This window comes from Delphinapterus leucas, chromosome 1 (genome assembly GCF_059928025.1).
Source record: "Delphinapterus leucas isolate spDelLeu-1000000601 "Yukka" chromosome 1, BTC_Dleu_Yukka2, whole genome shotgun sequence".
Classification (NCBI taxonomy): domain Eukaryota; kingdom Metazoa; phylum Chordata; class Mammalia; order Artiodactyla; family Monodontidae; genus Delphinapterus; species Delphinapterus leucas.
The window spans coordinates 108,321,914-108,337,645 of NC_143129.1; the positions used below are offsets into that span (position 1 = coordinate 108,321,914).

The following is a 15,732-nucleotide window of genomic DNA, read 5'->3' on the forward strand; positions in this document are numbered from 1 at the left end:
AAATCTGCTGACTCATGGACCCCACTCATGGACCCACTGCATAATGGCAGTACCCTTGCCCATCTCCCCCATCCGTCAAGCCTCTGCCACTTATTTCTGGGGACCCACAAAGATGCCTCACATAGGCATCCACAGCCTTCTTGTGACCTGGGCCTCCTAGCAAATTCAGACCTGGATCCCTGTACGAGGTGTCAGTATATAGCAAGAGTGGTGCGTCAGCTCACTGGGCTTCAAGGAATGTAATGTGTTCAAAGCTCAGGGATCTGGCAGGAGAGGGCTATGGGGGTCTGTGTCCCTTATGGGCCAGGTCTGAGCCCTGGGAGAGTGAAAACCAGACATAAGAAGCCGATCCATTTTGGGGGAGGAGGGGCTAGAAGAGACTCTGGATCTCATGTCAGCCCTAGCTGGGGCACCCCTTGACTAAAGTCTCTGAGGATATGATGATCTGTGGCTTTGTAGGTGGTGGGTTGTAGCACTAGACATGGGGTTAGGGAAATTGTCAGGAGGCTATTGTGAAAGTTCAGGGAGAACAGGACATGATAACCTCCACGGGGATTAGAATGGGCCTTGGTGAGAGGTATAATCAGGAATTTCTTGATCAGTGGAAGCCAGTTCTGAGGGTTCTAGTTTGAGTAATGAGGGCAGTGGAGGTGCCAATGACTGGGAAAGGAGAAGAGCAGGCTTTGCAGAAAAGATGAGTTCCATTTATCCGTATCGGCATCTGAGCTCTGCAGTGGATTCTGGTAAATATCCCTACCACAGCAGCAACCCTGAAGGCTGGAGATGGGGATTCGGGCATCATCAGCACATTTCAGAAGACTCTGAGCTGGCCTCGTGCCGCTAACCCCAGCCCCATCCAGTCCCTTCTGCTCACCGCAGCCAGATTGATCCGTCCGAAAGCATCTTTTTTTTGTACCTGTTGCCTTCCCGGGCAGAAAGTGTCAATGGCCTTCAGCGTCTGGAGTGTGAAGGTCTAACCTCTCAGTCTACAGTGCCCCTCTGTCTGATCTCTGCCTTCCTGGGTCAGGACTTCTCTGGTCACAAGTGACAGGAGTCCAGCACAAACTAACTGAGGTATCAGGGGAGTTTGCCAGTTAACATGATCAGCTGGGGTTAGGGATGTGTGTGCCGCTCGGACCCTTCCATCTCCCCCTTCTCTTCTCTTTGCACAGTGACTTCATTCTCTCAGCCCAGTCTGGTCAACATAAGGTGAAGCAACCTCCATTCTTCCAGTCTCATGATGTTTTCACAAGCAGGTAGGGTGTCCTTCACTCAGTTCCCTTAGAAAGATCCCAGGAAGAAATTTGGTTAGGCCAGCTTGGGTCAGGGACTTAGCCAGGCCAGCCAGCAATGTCCAGGGAGGTAGTTTTGAACCACATACTTACAGAAAAGATGGAGCTCTCCTGGGGAGAGAAAACGGGTGCTTGGGGTGTTAGGGGGAGAGGCTCCGCCTGCTGTAGCCCTCTCCTCCCCAGACAGCGCCTTTATCTGACCAGGCCCACCTGCTCTTAGCTCACATGCCCAAAGCACCCTTACTGTTCTCAAGTTTTATCCTCAAGGGCCAACCCTGATACCCCATCTTCTCCTTCCTACCCCCCCCACCCCATATGGGGCCTTTTTGACATGGGAAAACCAAAGGATAAAGAGGTGGCGTAACTTGCCCAGGCTAAGGAGCTGTAGGGGCAGGGATGAGATCCCAGCATTCTGTCTCCAGAGCTCAGGGATGTGTTAAACTATTCCCTGTGTGGGCTTCTAGGAGAATGTGCCCTCCTGAGGGTAGGGACCCAGCCTGTCATCACCCGCCAGCAGCCTGAGGGTTGGCAAACTGCTTGGTCACCATTGTTGTTGGCCCCAAGATGGTGCCTCCGCAGTCTTTTCCTTTCCATCCACAGCTCCCAGCCTGGGGATGTGGTCTTTCTTGGTGATTTGCACAATTTAAAATTCTGTGGGAACTGGGAAGCTTTCCTTCCACACAGGGAGAGAATAAAATATTAGTTACAATGCAGATGCCATCTTTTCCTAATCCTCTCAATGGTCTCCCACAGCGGCTCTGGGGCTTTCCCACCGATGGTGGTGAGCACGCGTCCCTCATCCCCCGGACTTAGGAACACAAACCTCCGGAGAGTCTGGGTCCCATTGTTGTGCCTGATTTGAAATGCAGGATCGCACATCACACAGCCGTTGCAAGAGGAGACCCTGAGCTCCATTCCTCCCTGGGCTGGAACAGCTTTTTCTTCCTCAGAGAACTGTTGAAATGTGGGTTTCCTTGTTAATCAAGGTTCCCAGCACGTCGGTGGAGCTGGCTCTGTGCCTCCAGAATGTGTTTTCCAACCATCTCCTGGGCTCCAGCTATTCCAGCCTGTCAAGACCAGACTTGCCTGCGGTGTGGGGCTCCAGAGATGTTCATTCCAGATTAGAACGATTTTCGGAGGCGGCCTCAGCAAGCTAGGACTGGTCCTGGCCGTGAAACCGGACCAGAGGGCCTGGGGCAGGTGGACAGCGGGCTTCTGAAGAGGATTGAGGTAGCCAGTGGGCACTTAAACAAGTACCAGGCTGCTTTCATCCCAAATACTGACCCACCCACCATGCCTGTGCATCAGACCTTAAACACCTCAAATGCAAACTGTTCATTTTATTTAACCAGGTGAATGGCATTCTGATATAGGCCTATAAAAACAGTTAACAGTTCGCGCTGTCTGTGTACCACGGTATGTCATGAGCGCTTTATGGATATTGATCCATTTCATCCCTAGTAACCTGTCCTCATATGTTATTATCCCCATTTTGCAGACCAGGAGCTCTACAGAGAGGTAAAGTCACTTGCCCAGAGCCACACAGCTGGTGAGTGGCACAGTGGCCTATGGATGGAGGGGGCAGGCTGGCCTGAGCTCTTAAACACTGTGCTATAACATCCGTTGACGTCAGGGTTATGAAAATGCTGGCAGTAGGAAAGTAGTAGCTAGACTCAGATTTCCATGAAAAGCAACAGTGATAGTAATTTATGAATTTTCTGGCTAAACTTCAATTCGGTTGGACAGTTGTGGGCCTCATCCATCCCCTCATTTGCTGTTGTTATCCGTTTACCTACCTCTCGTCTCAGACCCCAGAGCCAATGACTGGGACTGGAAGAAGTTTTAGAAGTGGAGCCATGTGAGTGGGTAACCGTGACACAGTAGTTACTAAGCCCTGCCTCCATCCCTCCCTCCCTTTCTTCTTTCCTTTCTTTCCTGCTCAAGGTATACTTATTACTTAATTTACATACATAGCACATTTTTTTACACCCCCCCCCCAAAAAAAAAGGACTGCTTTCAAATCTCTGATGGATCAGACTCAGGCAAGACTTGGAGTAGAAGATACGTGTCCAGCCTGCATCCTTCTCTTATGGTGGCTGTGGGTGGATTTGGTCCCTGGAATGAACCTGGCAAGACTTGTGGCAGAATGTTCTTGATCCAAAGCCTAGCAGCTTCCCTTCCTCCGGAGGTTGTGCCCCAGCTGCTGTGTGTGGTGGAGCTCAGGATGGCCAGGGCCCGTGCTGGTGCAGTGAAACCCTATTCCATCTCTGGCCTCCCCTCACTGCCACCTCCTCCCCTCAAGATAAGAGGCTGGAGAAACAAAGAATCAGACTTATCTTCCAGGAATGAAGTTCAAATTTAGGAGCAAATAGTTAAGAGAATTTGAGCTTGAAGAAAACTTTGTGTTACTATAAGGTGGTCATTAGTAACATTTATAGCATTTGTTTGAGAGATCGATTATTTGTAATTATTTTCTTGCTTTCTCTGGCAGTTGAAGAACATAAGGTCCAAAGGTCAGTGAGTACTGCACTTCCATCCAGTGTAAACTGCTTTCTTATATGGTCACCCCTCACCAACCACGGGGTTGACAGCGCATCAAAGTACCTACCTACAGCGGCAAAATCAGAGTCAGCAAGGTCGAGCTGTCATAAAATAGGCACCTGGGAAAAATAGAAGTTGCGTTAATATATGTGATTAAAACAATAAGTGAAAGTTCTAGAAGGCATCCTCTCCCAAATACCCACTCTGATCATGAGAGTGACCATATGTGGGTGACTTCTGAATTGCCTCTTCAGTTGTTTGGGAGACATTGCCCACATGATCTGTAGACACAGAAGCTCCCAGCGGCCCCCTTGGCTCCTTTTAATGCAGTAGAACCAGCCCTCACTAGCTTGAAATGAAGAGCCCTTTGCAATTCTTGCTCTCTCTGGCTCTGGCTCCCTCCCTTCCTCCCACCCCCTCCCCCTCCACCCCCTCCCTCTTCATCTCCCTCCCTTTCCCTTCTCCTCTTCCCCGTTTAAAATACAAGTCTGGACAACTGTGTAACCCCCTAACTTTTCACAAATTATGCAAGAGCTTAAGGGCATATTTTCTAAAGTCTGGTCTTCTGTCCCAGATTATGTGAGAGGGTCAGTCTTATGGATCTTTTCTCTCTTCTCTAGGTACTTCCCTAGAGTGCCCCAGCTCCCGCGTCTGCAGGGGGAGAGAACAGTAATTGTGGACTTTCCTCTAAGGAGTTAGGACAGAAGTAACGAGAACTGATTTTTTTTTTTTTTTTTTTTTGGTAACAAGTGCAAAACAATATTATCTCAAAACCTGAAGTAAAAGATTGTCCCATATAAAATGCTACAGAAGACCTTTGATGTTTATGAGATGCTGAGAAAGAGAGAGGGGGTGGAGGATGGGACGTGGCCTGGGTGTTGGCTATCAGGGAGCAAGGAGAGTACGGGGATAGCTTTCAGGGTCTGGGCGAACACAGTTTCAGTGGAGGGTTACACAGAGGATAGGACCTGCTGGTTGCTGCATTTTCAGAGCTCAGACCAAGAAGAAGTGGACCCAGGACTCGGCACAAGGAATTTAGGCTAGGTGTACAGACTGTCAGGGTGGCTAAAGAGAGGCCAGGGTCACAGTATCGGTTAGGATTTAGCTCAGCTGCCAGTGACAGGAACACCCAAAATAACAGGCTTAAAAAAGCTAAAAGATCACATGGAAGACCTGGAGGCCGACAGTCCAGGGCCGGGGTGTTGGCCTCACCGTTGTGAGGAACCTGGGCTCGTTCAGGCCTTCTGCTCGCCTATTCCTATGGTTTGGCCTCTTCCTCATTATCCAGGATGGTTTTGCAGCTCCGGCCATCATATCTCAGCTTGGAAGTCCCACCAACATAGCAGTTTACCCTTCCTTGGCCAAAACTTAGCCACGTGGTCACATCTCCCTATAAGAGAGAAAGACTGAGGAATGTCAGTCATCCTTTAGCTGTGTGGCAACCCGCCCGGTTAAACCAGGGCTTCAAATAATTTGAGAGGAAACAGGAGAACCTCCATAACTAAGAAAAGTCATAGACATTGGGTTATTTGTTCATTCAGTGAGTACGCAGTAACCATTGTGTTCAGGCACTGCCCGAAGGCAGCAGGGGAGAAGGCAGATGGGCTTCTGGTCTCGGGAAGCTTATTACCTAGCAGGAGGCAAGACAGACAATAAACAAATAGCAGATGCGGCCTGGTTGACAATCTACATTCTGCACTCAGGTCTTCCCAACGAGCTGTCTTCAGATGTACCTGTACATAATTAATGCTCGAAGCCGACAGTGTCAAACATCAGTGCTAATAATGCCTGCGGGCGCTGTGGGCAGCCAACATCAGTATCTCTTTGATAGGAATTCAGCTCATCTGTCAAACACTCCGGGGTGGGGGGTGGGGGTCCTGCACTGTGAGAAGAGTGGTGGGGAAGAGGTGGAGGGAGAAGTAAATAATTAGTAAGCCAGAGCCCCACCTTGAAAACAGCCCGGGAGTCATTCTGCGGCCAGTGCCCTCGTGGGCTGAGGATAAGAATCCAGCTATAATATCCCAGGTCTTTTTCTTCTTCTTGAGTGGAGGAGGTCTGGGGGGCTCTTTCCTTGCTAAGGTACAGGGCAGTGTGATGAGGATAGTTTTGTGATTCCTACAGGCCTTTGAGGCCCAGCTGGGGAAGTTGAGAAAACACAAGGACACAGCCTTTTCCTGCTCATATGACCTTCAGCCACAGTCCCTGAGCCCAGTTTTGCTGGGAACCAGGCAGGTGTCCAAGTTCAGTTCACATGTTGTAAGTGGGCGTGGGTTCTAAATTGAACCCGGAACAAGTGTTACCCACCCAGAACTCCTGTCCCGGCCGCTGTGCAGTGACCTAGATTCAGTGATTCTCAAACTACTTGAGGTGAAGAGCCAGTTCTTTGTTTTGATTTAAGTTTCCTTTTCCAATCTGTCGTAAAAAATGAGATAGCAGAAAAATGAAATTAAAATCACATACAAAATACAAACTCAGACTTCTGTTAGTAGATTCAAGAGACATTACTCTGTCCAATTGCTGTAAACGTTTCTAAAGGCAAACTCCGTCCTGAACTGGAGTTTGCCGGTAGCAAAGAATTCAGAGCCATCACGACGGCCCTGGGACTGCACTTTGGGCAGCACTGTCCTGCAGGCCTGGGACCATGGGCCGGCTGGGACTCTGTCCTTCCCAGCTCTGCGTTAGGACAGCTCTGAAGGAGAATGAGGAAGCTCTCTGGGTGGCCTGGCACATCTCTCCCTGGCGCCCCCTGCCCTGCTCCCCATGTTTTCAGCTGCTACCCGAGTAGACTGATAAAAGGAGCGGCTTGGCTTATTCTCCTATCATAGTCCCCGAGTGCAGGTGAAAATTTTACTACACCCTCTCTGCAGCCAGAGAAATGAAAGTTCACAGCTAATTGTAATCATTATCCAGGCTCCTCTACCTGACCAGGGCTTTGGGCATATACTGGTTTGATTAGCAAAGCAGCCGACCGCAAGGCCGGCGTCTCCAGCCGGCTGGCCTGGGCTCAAGGCCCCAGCAGGCTGGGAGATCACTGGTGACCCTGTGTTGCAGTTCTCCAAGGAGAGGCACGTCATGGACAGGACCCAGGAGAGGCTGAAGAAGGAGCTGGAAGAGGAGCTGCTGCTGAGCAGCGAGGACTTGCGCAGCCATGCCTGGTACCACGGCCGCATCCCCCGACAGGTACCCGCCCCCGCGCAGGGTCACAGGCCCAAGGCTACCAGGCGCAAGCCCCGGTTCAGCCAGAGCGCACTACTACAGGGTGGCCTGTGGTGACTTAACGTAGGTGCGTCTCTAAGGAGACCTTGAGAAGAGCTAAGGTCAGGAATCCAAAGTACGTTTCCCCGTGGCCGGTGAGTGGATGAAGGGAGAGCAGCTGTTCTGTGGTTCTGTAAACAAGGCGCAGGCAGGAGGCAGCAACGCAGGGTGATACCTAAGGGAATATCAGGCTGGGCTGTGGTTCAGATAATTGAACTCTTGGCCGACTGCCTGCAGCCTCATACCCTGTGGAGCCTGCTTCCTTCCCAAGGCAGTGGTTTAATTTCAGGTGAAGAGGGGGTATCATCAGGGTGGGTGACCCAGAGCGACAAGGCCGCCTGTGCCCTAGTGGGGCTGGCACTTATCCACTCTCCATCCCGCCCCTCCCCGGCCCCTGGCCCGGGGGTGGGGGGGTGGGAAAGAAGAGGAATCATACCAGCGACCACAGACTCATGGCCAGAATGTACTTTGTGTGCTAGTCCTTTGGGCCATAGCCGTGAATGATGTTTTTGTATTTAATAGTATAGAAATTGAAAAATAGAATAAGTGCAGAATTGAGGTATAGAGCTTCCCTTGGGTTTTTACTGTAACCTGATCTGACCAGTCACGCAGGACAGCGTGACAGGAGAGGGGTGGCTGAGGGTGAGGGAAGGGTATCATGTTGTGAATGTTTTTTTTTAATGTAGCAGCTTTCTCAGCACCATCAAAGAAATAATCCTGATTCTAACTTTGTTTTTTTTTTCTTCTTTTAGTGTAAAATCGATTGTAGAAAATAGAGTAAAAAGAAGAAAATTAAACTCTTACCTGTAATTCTCCCTTCTGGAGATAACCACTATGAACATTTCGATATAAATCCTGCCAGACTTTTCCAAATCAAGTATGAGCTCATGCTGCATATAACTTTGCAGCCCACTTTCTTCCCTTAATGATATTTCCTGGGAATTTTCTCCTGCTCTGAAATGTTCTCCTACACCAGTCTCCATTGTCTGTGTCCACTGTATGCTTTCTGCATTCTGTTTTGGGCACTCTCCCCAACATCCTTGAAGATAACTACTGTGTTCATGACTATAATTATTTCCTCAGGCTCAATTCCAAGAAATGGAATTTCTGTGTGAAAACATTTTTAAGGCTAAGATGCAATTTTAAGGTAACCATGGTAGCATACTATTCTAAGCTAGCTGATCAAATGTTGGCATGTCCTAGAAAACTTATCAAAGTTTATAAATCTGATGTCTGTCACCACCATCATTCTCCTTATCGTGATCATAAAATTTGTTTCCCATTTGCCATGAGTGTGAATTTTCAGCTATACATCACTCCCGATTGTATAACTAAAGACTGTGACAATAATAACGATAGTTATAGCCAACACTTTAGTCCTTTAAACCTTTATAGCTATCCCGTAGGTGATATTATCCCCGTTTTACAGCTGATGTAACCTGAGTGTAACTTGTCCATGTAACTTGTCACCCAGACGAGCCAGAATGCAAACCCAGGCAGATTAGCTACAGGAACAACCATACTACAGCACAGTATAAATTCTCCTTTTATTATAAACGTCAGCATCATTATAGCTAGTGATTTTTTTAGCATCTGCTATGTTCCAGGCACTGTGCTAGTGCTTTGCATATAGTATGTATGCAGGTATATAATCTTCCCAATAACATTGTGAGATGAGAGACCTGGCCCTCTTTGTTCCAGGCCCTCCAGAGTAATCGGTGTGCCCAGGACCACACTCAAGGGTCGATTCCACAGTGCCTGGACTCCACCTGCATGTGGACCCTCCTCCCCCATCGACCAGGCCTGGAGAGGGCTGTCTTAGGAGAGGGCTCTGAGGGTGACTCGTAGATGACAACAAACACCCTCCTCCGATTGTTGGGGGAAGGCGGAGAATCAGACCCACCAGACACAAATTTTCTTATTTATTTTCCATCACTTCATATCCTTCAGGTCTGCATAAATATCATCTCCTCGTGATACCCTCCTAACCACAGTATTTAAGAGGACAGCCCTCATCCTGATTTACTTCTTCCTTAACTTTACAACATCTGACATACTGTACCTGTTGCTTGTTTGTCCTCACTAAAATAGAAGCTGTCCACTAAAAACAGAAGCTCTGAGGTAGCGGGGACTCTCGTCGGCTTCATTCACTGCTGTAAACACAGTGCCTACAGTAGTACTTGGCACATAGTAGGTGATCAGCAAATAGCTCTTAAATGAATTAGTGGGTCTTCTAAGAATTTGGCATTTGACAAAGAGCCGACTGAGGAAGAAGAGACATAATAGCATTGTCCTCTGTTGGCCCAAAGAAGTGGGGAGCAGCGCAGCTAAGCTTGCCTTGCCTACTCCTCACGCACCGTTTTGTCCCAAAGGTGTCAGAAAACCTCGTGCAGCGAGACGGTGACTTCCTGGTTCGTGATTCTCTGTCCAGCCCCGGAAACTTTGTCCTGACCTGCCAGTGGAAGAACCTCCCTCAGCACTTCAAGATCCGCCGGACGGTCCTGCGGCTCAGTGAGGCCTACAGCCGAGTGCAGTACCAGTTTGAGATGGAGAGCTTCGACTCCATCCCCGGCCTGGTGCGCTGCTATGTGGGCAACCGGCGGCCCATCTCCCAGCAGAGCGGAGCCATCATCTTCCAGCCCATCAACAGGATGGTGCCCCTGCGGTGCCTGGAGGAGCAGTACGGCACCTCCCCCGGCCAGGCCCAGGAGGGCAGCCTCGTCGAGGGAAGGCCGGACGTGGCCAAGAGGCTGAGCCTCACCATGGGCAGCCCCCAGGCCCGAGAGCAGAGCTTGCCCAGGGGCAACCTCCTCAGGTGGGTCAGGGCCTCCTGGGTCACTGTTGGGAGTGTGGGGGACCCTCTGGCCGGGACCAGTCTTAGCTAGGCGGGCGTGCTCCCCCAGGAGCAGAAGAACCATGAACGATGTTAAGAAGAATGTCAAGTGTCATTGGAATAACTGTCACAAGGCAGTGCGTGATTAGTTCCCAATTGAGTTGGTGCCAAAAATAAATGATGCAGTTGCTGAGGAAGGGGACGGCTGACTGGGAGAGACCTCCCAGCGAAGGAGGTAAGGATTCCGGCTAGTCTGAAGGCTAGGGAAGATGTGGATAGATGCTGCAAAGGGAAGGGTATTCCCAGGGAGGGGGGGGCGCTCAGCATGAGCAGAAGAGTAGAGCTAGAAAAGGGGCGAGTGTTGCTCGGAGTGAGGAAACTGGTGGAGCGGGAACACAGGGTGCAGCTGTGCAGGGGGCTGCCAGGGGGAGGTTTAGGGAGGTGACTGACCCCCACCAGATCGGGGAGACCTTAATGCCAGGCTAGGGGATTGGAGGAGCCTCAGAGACTCAATGTGGGGAACAGGATGTCCCAAGAATTGGCCGGGACAGCGCTGTGCGAGAGGAGTGAGGAAGGGGAGGGCAGGGATAGTAGCTAGTGAGCCGCGGAGGGTCAGGCTGTGCGGGTGGGGTAGGGCGAGGGTCAGGAGACTCAGAACCAGCCTTCCCCAGGCTCTTCTGCGTGAGGGGAAGGTGGAGAAGGGCAAGTCAGATACCGCGGGAGGGACCGGAGAGCGTGGACTTTGGAGGAAAAACCAGTTGTTCCATCTGAGATGCGACTGTGGGCTTGCTGAGGGCCAGTGTCCAGCAACAGTTCTGGGGTTCAGGAGGGAAGTTAGGCCTGAAGGCTTAGATGAAGGCTTGGTCCAAAGGGAGAGGGTGGTTGACTAGGTCGGAACAGACGAGATTCCTAAGACAGGAGACGTCAAGAGCCCGGGGGCTGCAGTCTGACCCCCGGGGGATCTCGGGGAGAAGAGTTCAGAGAAGTGGAGGCCGCGCTGAGGCGCCCCGCTGTCGACTATGAGTGGCGTGCCCTGTGTTAATACAGGACCTGTCTCTCATGGAGAGAGGAGGCCTTGTGCCTATTATCTAGCTGTCAGGACAGGAAAGCAGGCAAGAGGCAGGCATGGTAGGGTCCCAGCCCCTCAGTTACACGGCTCCCCTTCTCCAGCTCCCTGGCGTCCAAGCTTGCACAACATATTTTATTCCACTCACTGGTTTTCTTTCTGGGCCAGGAGGAAATGTCATAAACTGTAATCTCTAGACTGCAAAAATTCAGAAGCAAAATACAGGACTCTGAGTAATACGAATGACGGCTGTGTGCTACTAGGAAGCTCTGGTAGATGTTAGTCAGCGTCTGGCGGTGGACCCTGCCGCCTGCCTTCCAACGCTGGTCCACCCCTGACCTGGTCAACCCTGGACAAGCTACTTACCTCCTCTGGGCCTCAGTTTCTTGGAAAGGTGGGGCTTCTGAGGGTTAAATGGTTTAAGATCTGCAAAGTGCTTCGAACAGTGCCGGCCCGTAGAAAGTGCTAGGTGAGTGTTCATAATCCTAGTAATTATTGTTTTCTGGAGAGCAGTAGAATGCAGGACTCAGGGCAGTTGCAGGGAAGGAGGCAAGAGCTGACATTTAGAAATTCTCCTTTTCATGGTAATAAGATCGGAAGTGAGATCCCTTAAAATATTAAAAGGGGGCCTCTCCTGTTTCTTTCGTGGTGGGCGGGGGTTGGCTGCTGAACTGGTGAGCAGGCAGTCAGTGTCGTGAACAGAGCCAGGATGACCCACAGAACCCCTGCCAGGAACGGTGCTGGGGAGGAAGGCCGCCTGGTCAGCCCTCAGCAGCCTGGATTTAAAATACAGATTTTTTTTTTTTTTTTTAAAGATAAGAAATAAAAGAAAGGCTGAGAAAGTCACTAAGTCGACAATACAAACCTAACAGACCCAATACAAACCTAACAGAGCCACTCTTCGGATTGCCCTTTGAGAGCAGAGCTCCCTAAGCCTTGTCACCCATTGGCACAGGTTGCAGGCCCAGAGACGCCTAATGGTAGGGGTGGCGTGGGCTCAGCACGGAAGATGCCCCGAAGCCCTGCCCCTCTGCGTCAGCGGCTCCACACCTTCCCTGACGTCGGGCCTGCTGGTTGGCTACCTGCCGCCGGCATAGGCGTGCGCTCTGCCAGGTTGCATTCCGGGCCGGTGATGGGGCCCTGGTGTCCGACCGCTGGCGGTGATCACTGCTTAAATATCGCCTCGCTGAAGCTACTGCCTTTTGGAATTTGCCCTCTGCCCTGCTTTATCTCTGAGGGGTTGCTGGAATTTCTCTGTTGCTGGAAGTTTGGGGTGGTTTGTTTTGTTTTATTTCTTTGGTGCTTGCAAAGGTAGGAAAGAACTTGGTGATGTCTGTAACATAAGTTTGTCGGGGGCGTTGGAGAGGGGGAGGCCGATTAAAGTTCATTACGACTTGGCTGGTGCAGTGCTTTCTGTCTTAGCAAAAGAGAAATTCTGTTCTTTGGTGCTAATTAGAGAAATTCCCAGTCTGGATTGGCAAGGGACAGAGGAATGCTAACTGATCTTGTTGTTTCGTTCCACCTTTCCCTGTGCGGCTGTGCTCCGTGCCTCGCAGCCGCTGCTTGGTGACCCCGCCAAGTCCCTTTTCCCAACTCGTCCCGAGGAGGCTAGCTGTGGGATCCTCCTAGACGCGTAGGACAGACTCCTCGGGCAACCCTGCAGGTTATCTGGGGGACGCTGAGATTTGCACTGAAATGGAAACTGCCCCACAGCTTCCTTCCTAACCGTGGCACTGTGAGGCCTGGCGGAGAATGCATGTTAGTTACACAAGTCTTTCCTTCTGGGTCTGTAAGTAATTTTAGGCACCGTTAAAAGTACACATTCCAGTTCCTCAGATTTTCCTGAGAGTATCTTGAAACCTTTACCCTGATCTGCTCAACAGGATGGAAAGGCTCAGAGGAGGCAACCTAGGACCTAACTGGATTGGTCCTGGGGACGCAGGGTTGGAGCCCACGGCAGAGTCACGTACTAATCGCCCCCATCAGTAATTTCCACCCTCCACCAGACATTCCTTTACTCTTAGGCTGTGCGGGAGCACTCTCATTCTGAGCAATCTTTTTTTTTTTTTTAAACTTTCCATGACGTTGCCTAAAGGTTTTACGATTTAATGACATGTTTCTGCCCCACTTGTCTTTTGCTTCAGAAATAGAGAGAAGAGTGGTAGCCAGCCAGCCTGCCTGGATCACATGCAGGACAGAAGAGCCTTGTCCCTCAAAGCCCACCAGTCGGAAAGTTACCTGCCAATTGGTAGGTCTTTGGGAAATTGGGAGGGAGAGGGTGACAGTGTTTCCCTGACTTCCTTCAGGCTGCTTCCCCTGCCCCATCTGGTCACCTAATTTGGGAATGACAGAAGACTCCATGTCTGCAGGCTGTAGGATGAGGGGTTTGTAGAACTATATCCAGATGCAAATCACTGAGCTGGACGCTTTCTGGGCGCTAGCTTTTAAGCCTCATAACAAGCCTTCAAGGTGGGCATGGTTATCGTCTTTGTGGCTGAGAAAACTGAGGTGCAGATATGAAGTGATCTGCCTAGATCCTTCTGTCTAGTAAGTGGTGAAGCCAGCATTTGAACCCAGGTTTCCTGATTCTAAGCCCAGTTGCTAACTGGTGGTCTTCATAACGAATGCACCTCCCCCTTAGTCTCCTCCCTGGGCAGATGGTGAGTGAGTCAGTCCTGGGGCTCCTGGTAGAGACCCCTCTTCCTCTCCATTCTCCTGCCACAACCAGAAGAGTGAGATGGTATGGAATGTGGGGAAATCAAGTAAGCAATTATCTTAATAGGTGACGGGATTGTTTTTCATTATTTTTGTAACTGACCTTCCTTGGGGAACCACAAGTTGATTTTCCTGCTGCCCCTTTGTAAACCGCTTGGATGTGGGTTATCTCAGTGTCTTTTTCTCCCTTCCCCGTGTGTCTCTGTCTCTTTCTTAAAGCTGGCTGGGATCCACCCTGGCTTTGAGAGTGAATCAGGGCCCCCCTTTATGCTATGTGGCTAAAGACTTGTGTTTTTTAGGGCAAGGTTAGATTACTCACTGCCCCCCAAGCTCATTGTAGTTCCCTGTTCCAACTGTACTAACCTGTGACCGTAAATGACATTGCTGCCCAGCTGCCGGTGGTCGCTGGGATTTAGAATTCCCCCAGAAGTGGGGTGGGGCCATCTTAGCCCTTGACATGCTCTAGACTGCTCTAGACTGCTCTAGACCGGGCCTGCGGTGGTCATACTGACTTATCTTTTGTGGGTGAAAATCAACATCCTAGGGCCTGAATTGAGGGCCAGGAGCTGTCACTCTAGTTTTGTCCGTTTCATGTTCTTCGCACAGCTGAGCTTTTTCTGACCCTCTCTTATCCTCCACAGGTGGTAAGCTGCCCCCTCAGTCCCCAGGTGTGGGCACAAGACCCTGCCCAAACTCACCGGTTTTTAGGACCGGCAGTGAGCCCACCCTGAGCCCAGCAGTGGTTCGGAGGGTCTCCTCGGACGCTAGGGCAGGGGGGGTGCTGAGGGGCTCAGACAGCCAGCTATGCCCCAAACCGCCCCCCAAGCCCTGCAAAGCGCCCATGCTCAAGGCTCCCCGGTCTCCGTCCACCTGGCTCAACTCAGAGGCCAACTACTGCGAACTGAACCCAGCCTTGGCCGCAGGCTGCGATGGGGCAGCACGGCCGCACTTCTGTGCCCAGGACAGCTACGTGGACCTGCTGACAGCCAAGCAGAACGGCGGGCCGGCTGCCCGGAACTCTGACACCAGCTACTTGATCCTTGATGACGATGACGGGGCAAAGCCTTGGGAGCCGCTGCCGACCCAGAGGGACAAGGGGCAGGAGGACGAGGGTACATTCGTGACACCCCTCCTGGAGACTGCCTCCTCCTTCAAGCCCAACGACCTTGAGTCGAAGCTCCTTCCTCCTGAGAACAAGCCCCTGGAAACCGCGATGCTGAAGCGTGCGAAAGAACTGTTCACCAACAACGACCCCAAGGTCATCGCCCAGCACATGCTGAGCATGGACTGCAAGGTAGGTGCCCGGCGGGTGGGTTTGGTCAGACTTCCGAATGTTTGGAAGGGGGATCTATCTGGGCCTCATTTTGCCTTACCTTGTGACTGCTTTGCTCACAGGAAAACTCAGATGATAACCTGGGTGTGGGGATTTATTTAAGGGGTGGGGACTACAGACCGGGACAACCCTTGCCCAGGCAGGAAGCTTGTACAATTCACCTGAGACAGAGGGACACAGGCTGCTACCCAGGGCCGTGCCTTCCCTCTCCCACCCCTGCTGTGTCCTTCTCCCAGCTGGCATAGATTTTCAAGTTCTCCCACAGCCTCAACTCCATCAGAACTGGTGAAGTCAAGTCCAAAGAAGAGTAGATTGTAGATGAAAATGTAGTTTCTGGAGTAGCAGAGCCTTGGCTGTTTTTATTTTCATTGTACATGCTACATATGTACATTATATATTTGTTTTATTGTTACAAAAATGGTATTTAGGATAAACTTTTTTTTTTTTTTTTTTTTTGCGGTACACGGGCCTCCCACTGTTGTGGCCTCTCGCGTTGCGGAGCACAGGCTCCGGACGCGCAGGCTCAGAGGCCATGGCTCACGGGCCCAGCCGCTCCGCGGCATGTGGGATCTTCCCGGACCGGGGCACGAACCCGCGTCCCCTGCATCGGCAGGTGAGCTCTCAACCACTGCGCCACCAGGGAAGCCCCAGGATAAACATTTTTAAAGTTACTTGCTCAATTTAGAAAAATTATAAA

General features: G+C 51.0%; 1 protein-coding gene across 5 annotated transcripts in view; it reads left to right on the top strand.

Annotated features, from left to right (window-relative positions):
• BCAR3 (BCAR3 adaptor protein, NSP family member) overlaps positions 1-15,732 on the top strand; it is a 156,982-nt gene that overhangs the window by 116,746 nt on the left and 24,504 nt on the right. For 4 of the 5 annotated variants that reach the window (XM_022553344.3, XM_022553343.3, XM_022553342.3 and 1 more), the window contains 4 exons: positions 6,885-7,013; positions 9,461-9,903; positions 13,132-13,235; positions 14,344-14,996. In XM_022553344.3, coding sequence (XP_022409052.1) covers positions 6,885-7,013; positions 9,461-9,903; positions 13,132-13,235; positions 14,344-14,996 — 1,329 coding nt within the window. Of the gene's footprint in view, positions 1-6,884; positions 7,014-9,460; positions 9,904-9,973; positions 12,299-13,131; positions 13,236-14,343; positions 14,997-15,732 lie in introns of those variants that run through there. The other variant, XM_089919486.1, reaches the window with a different exon arrangement.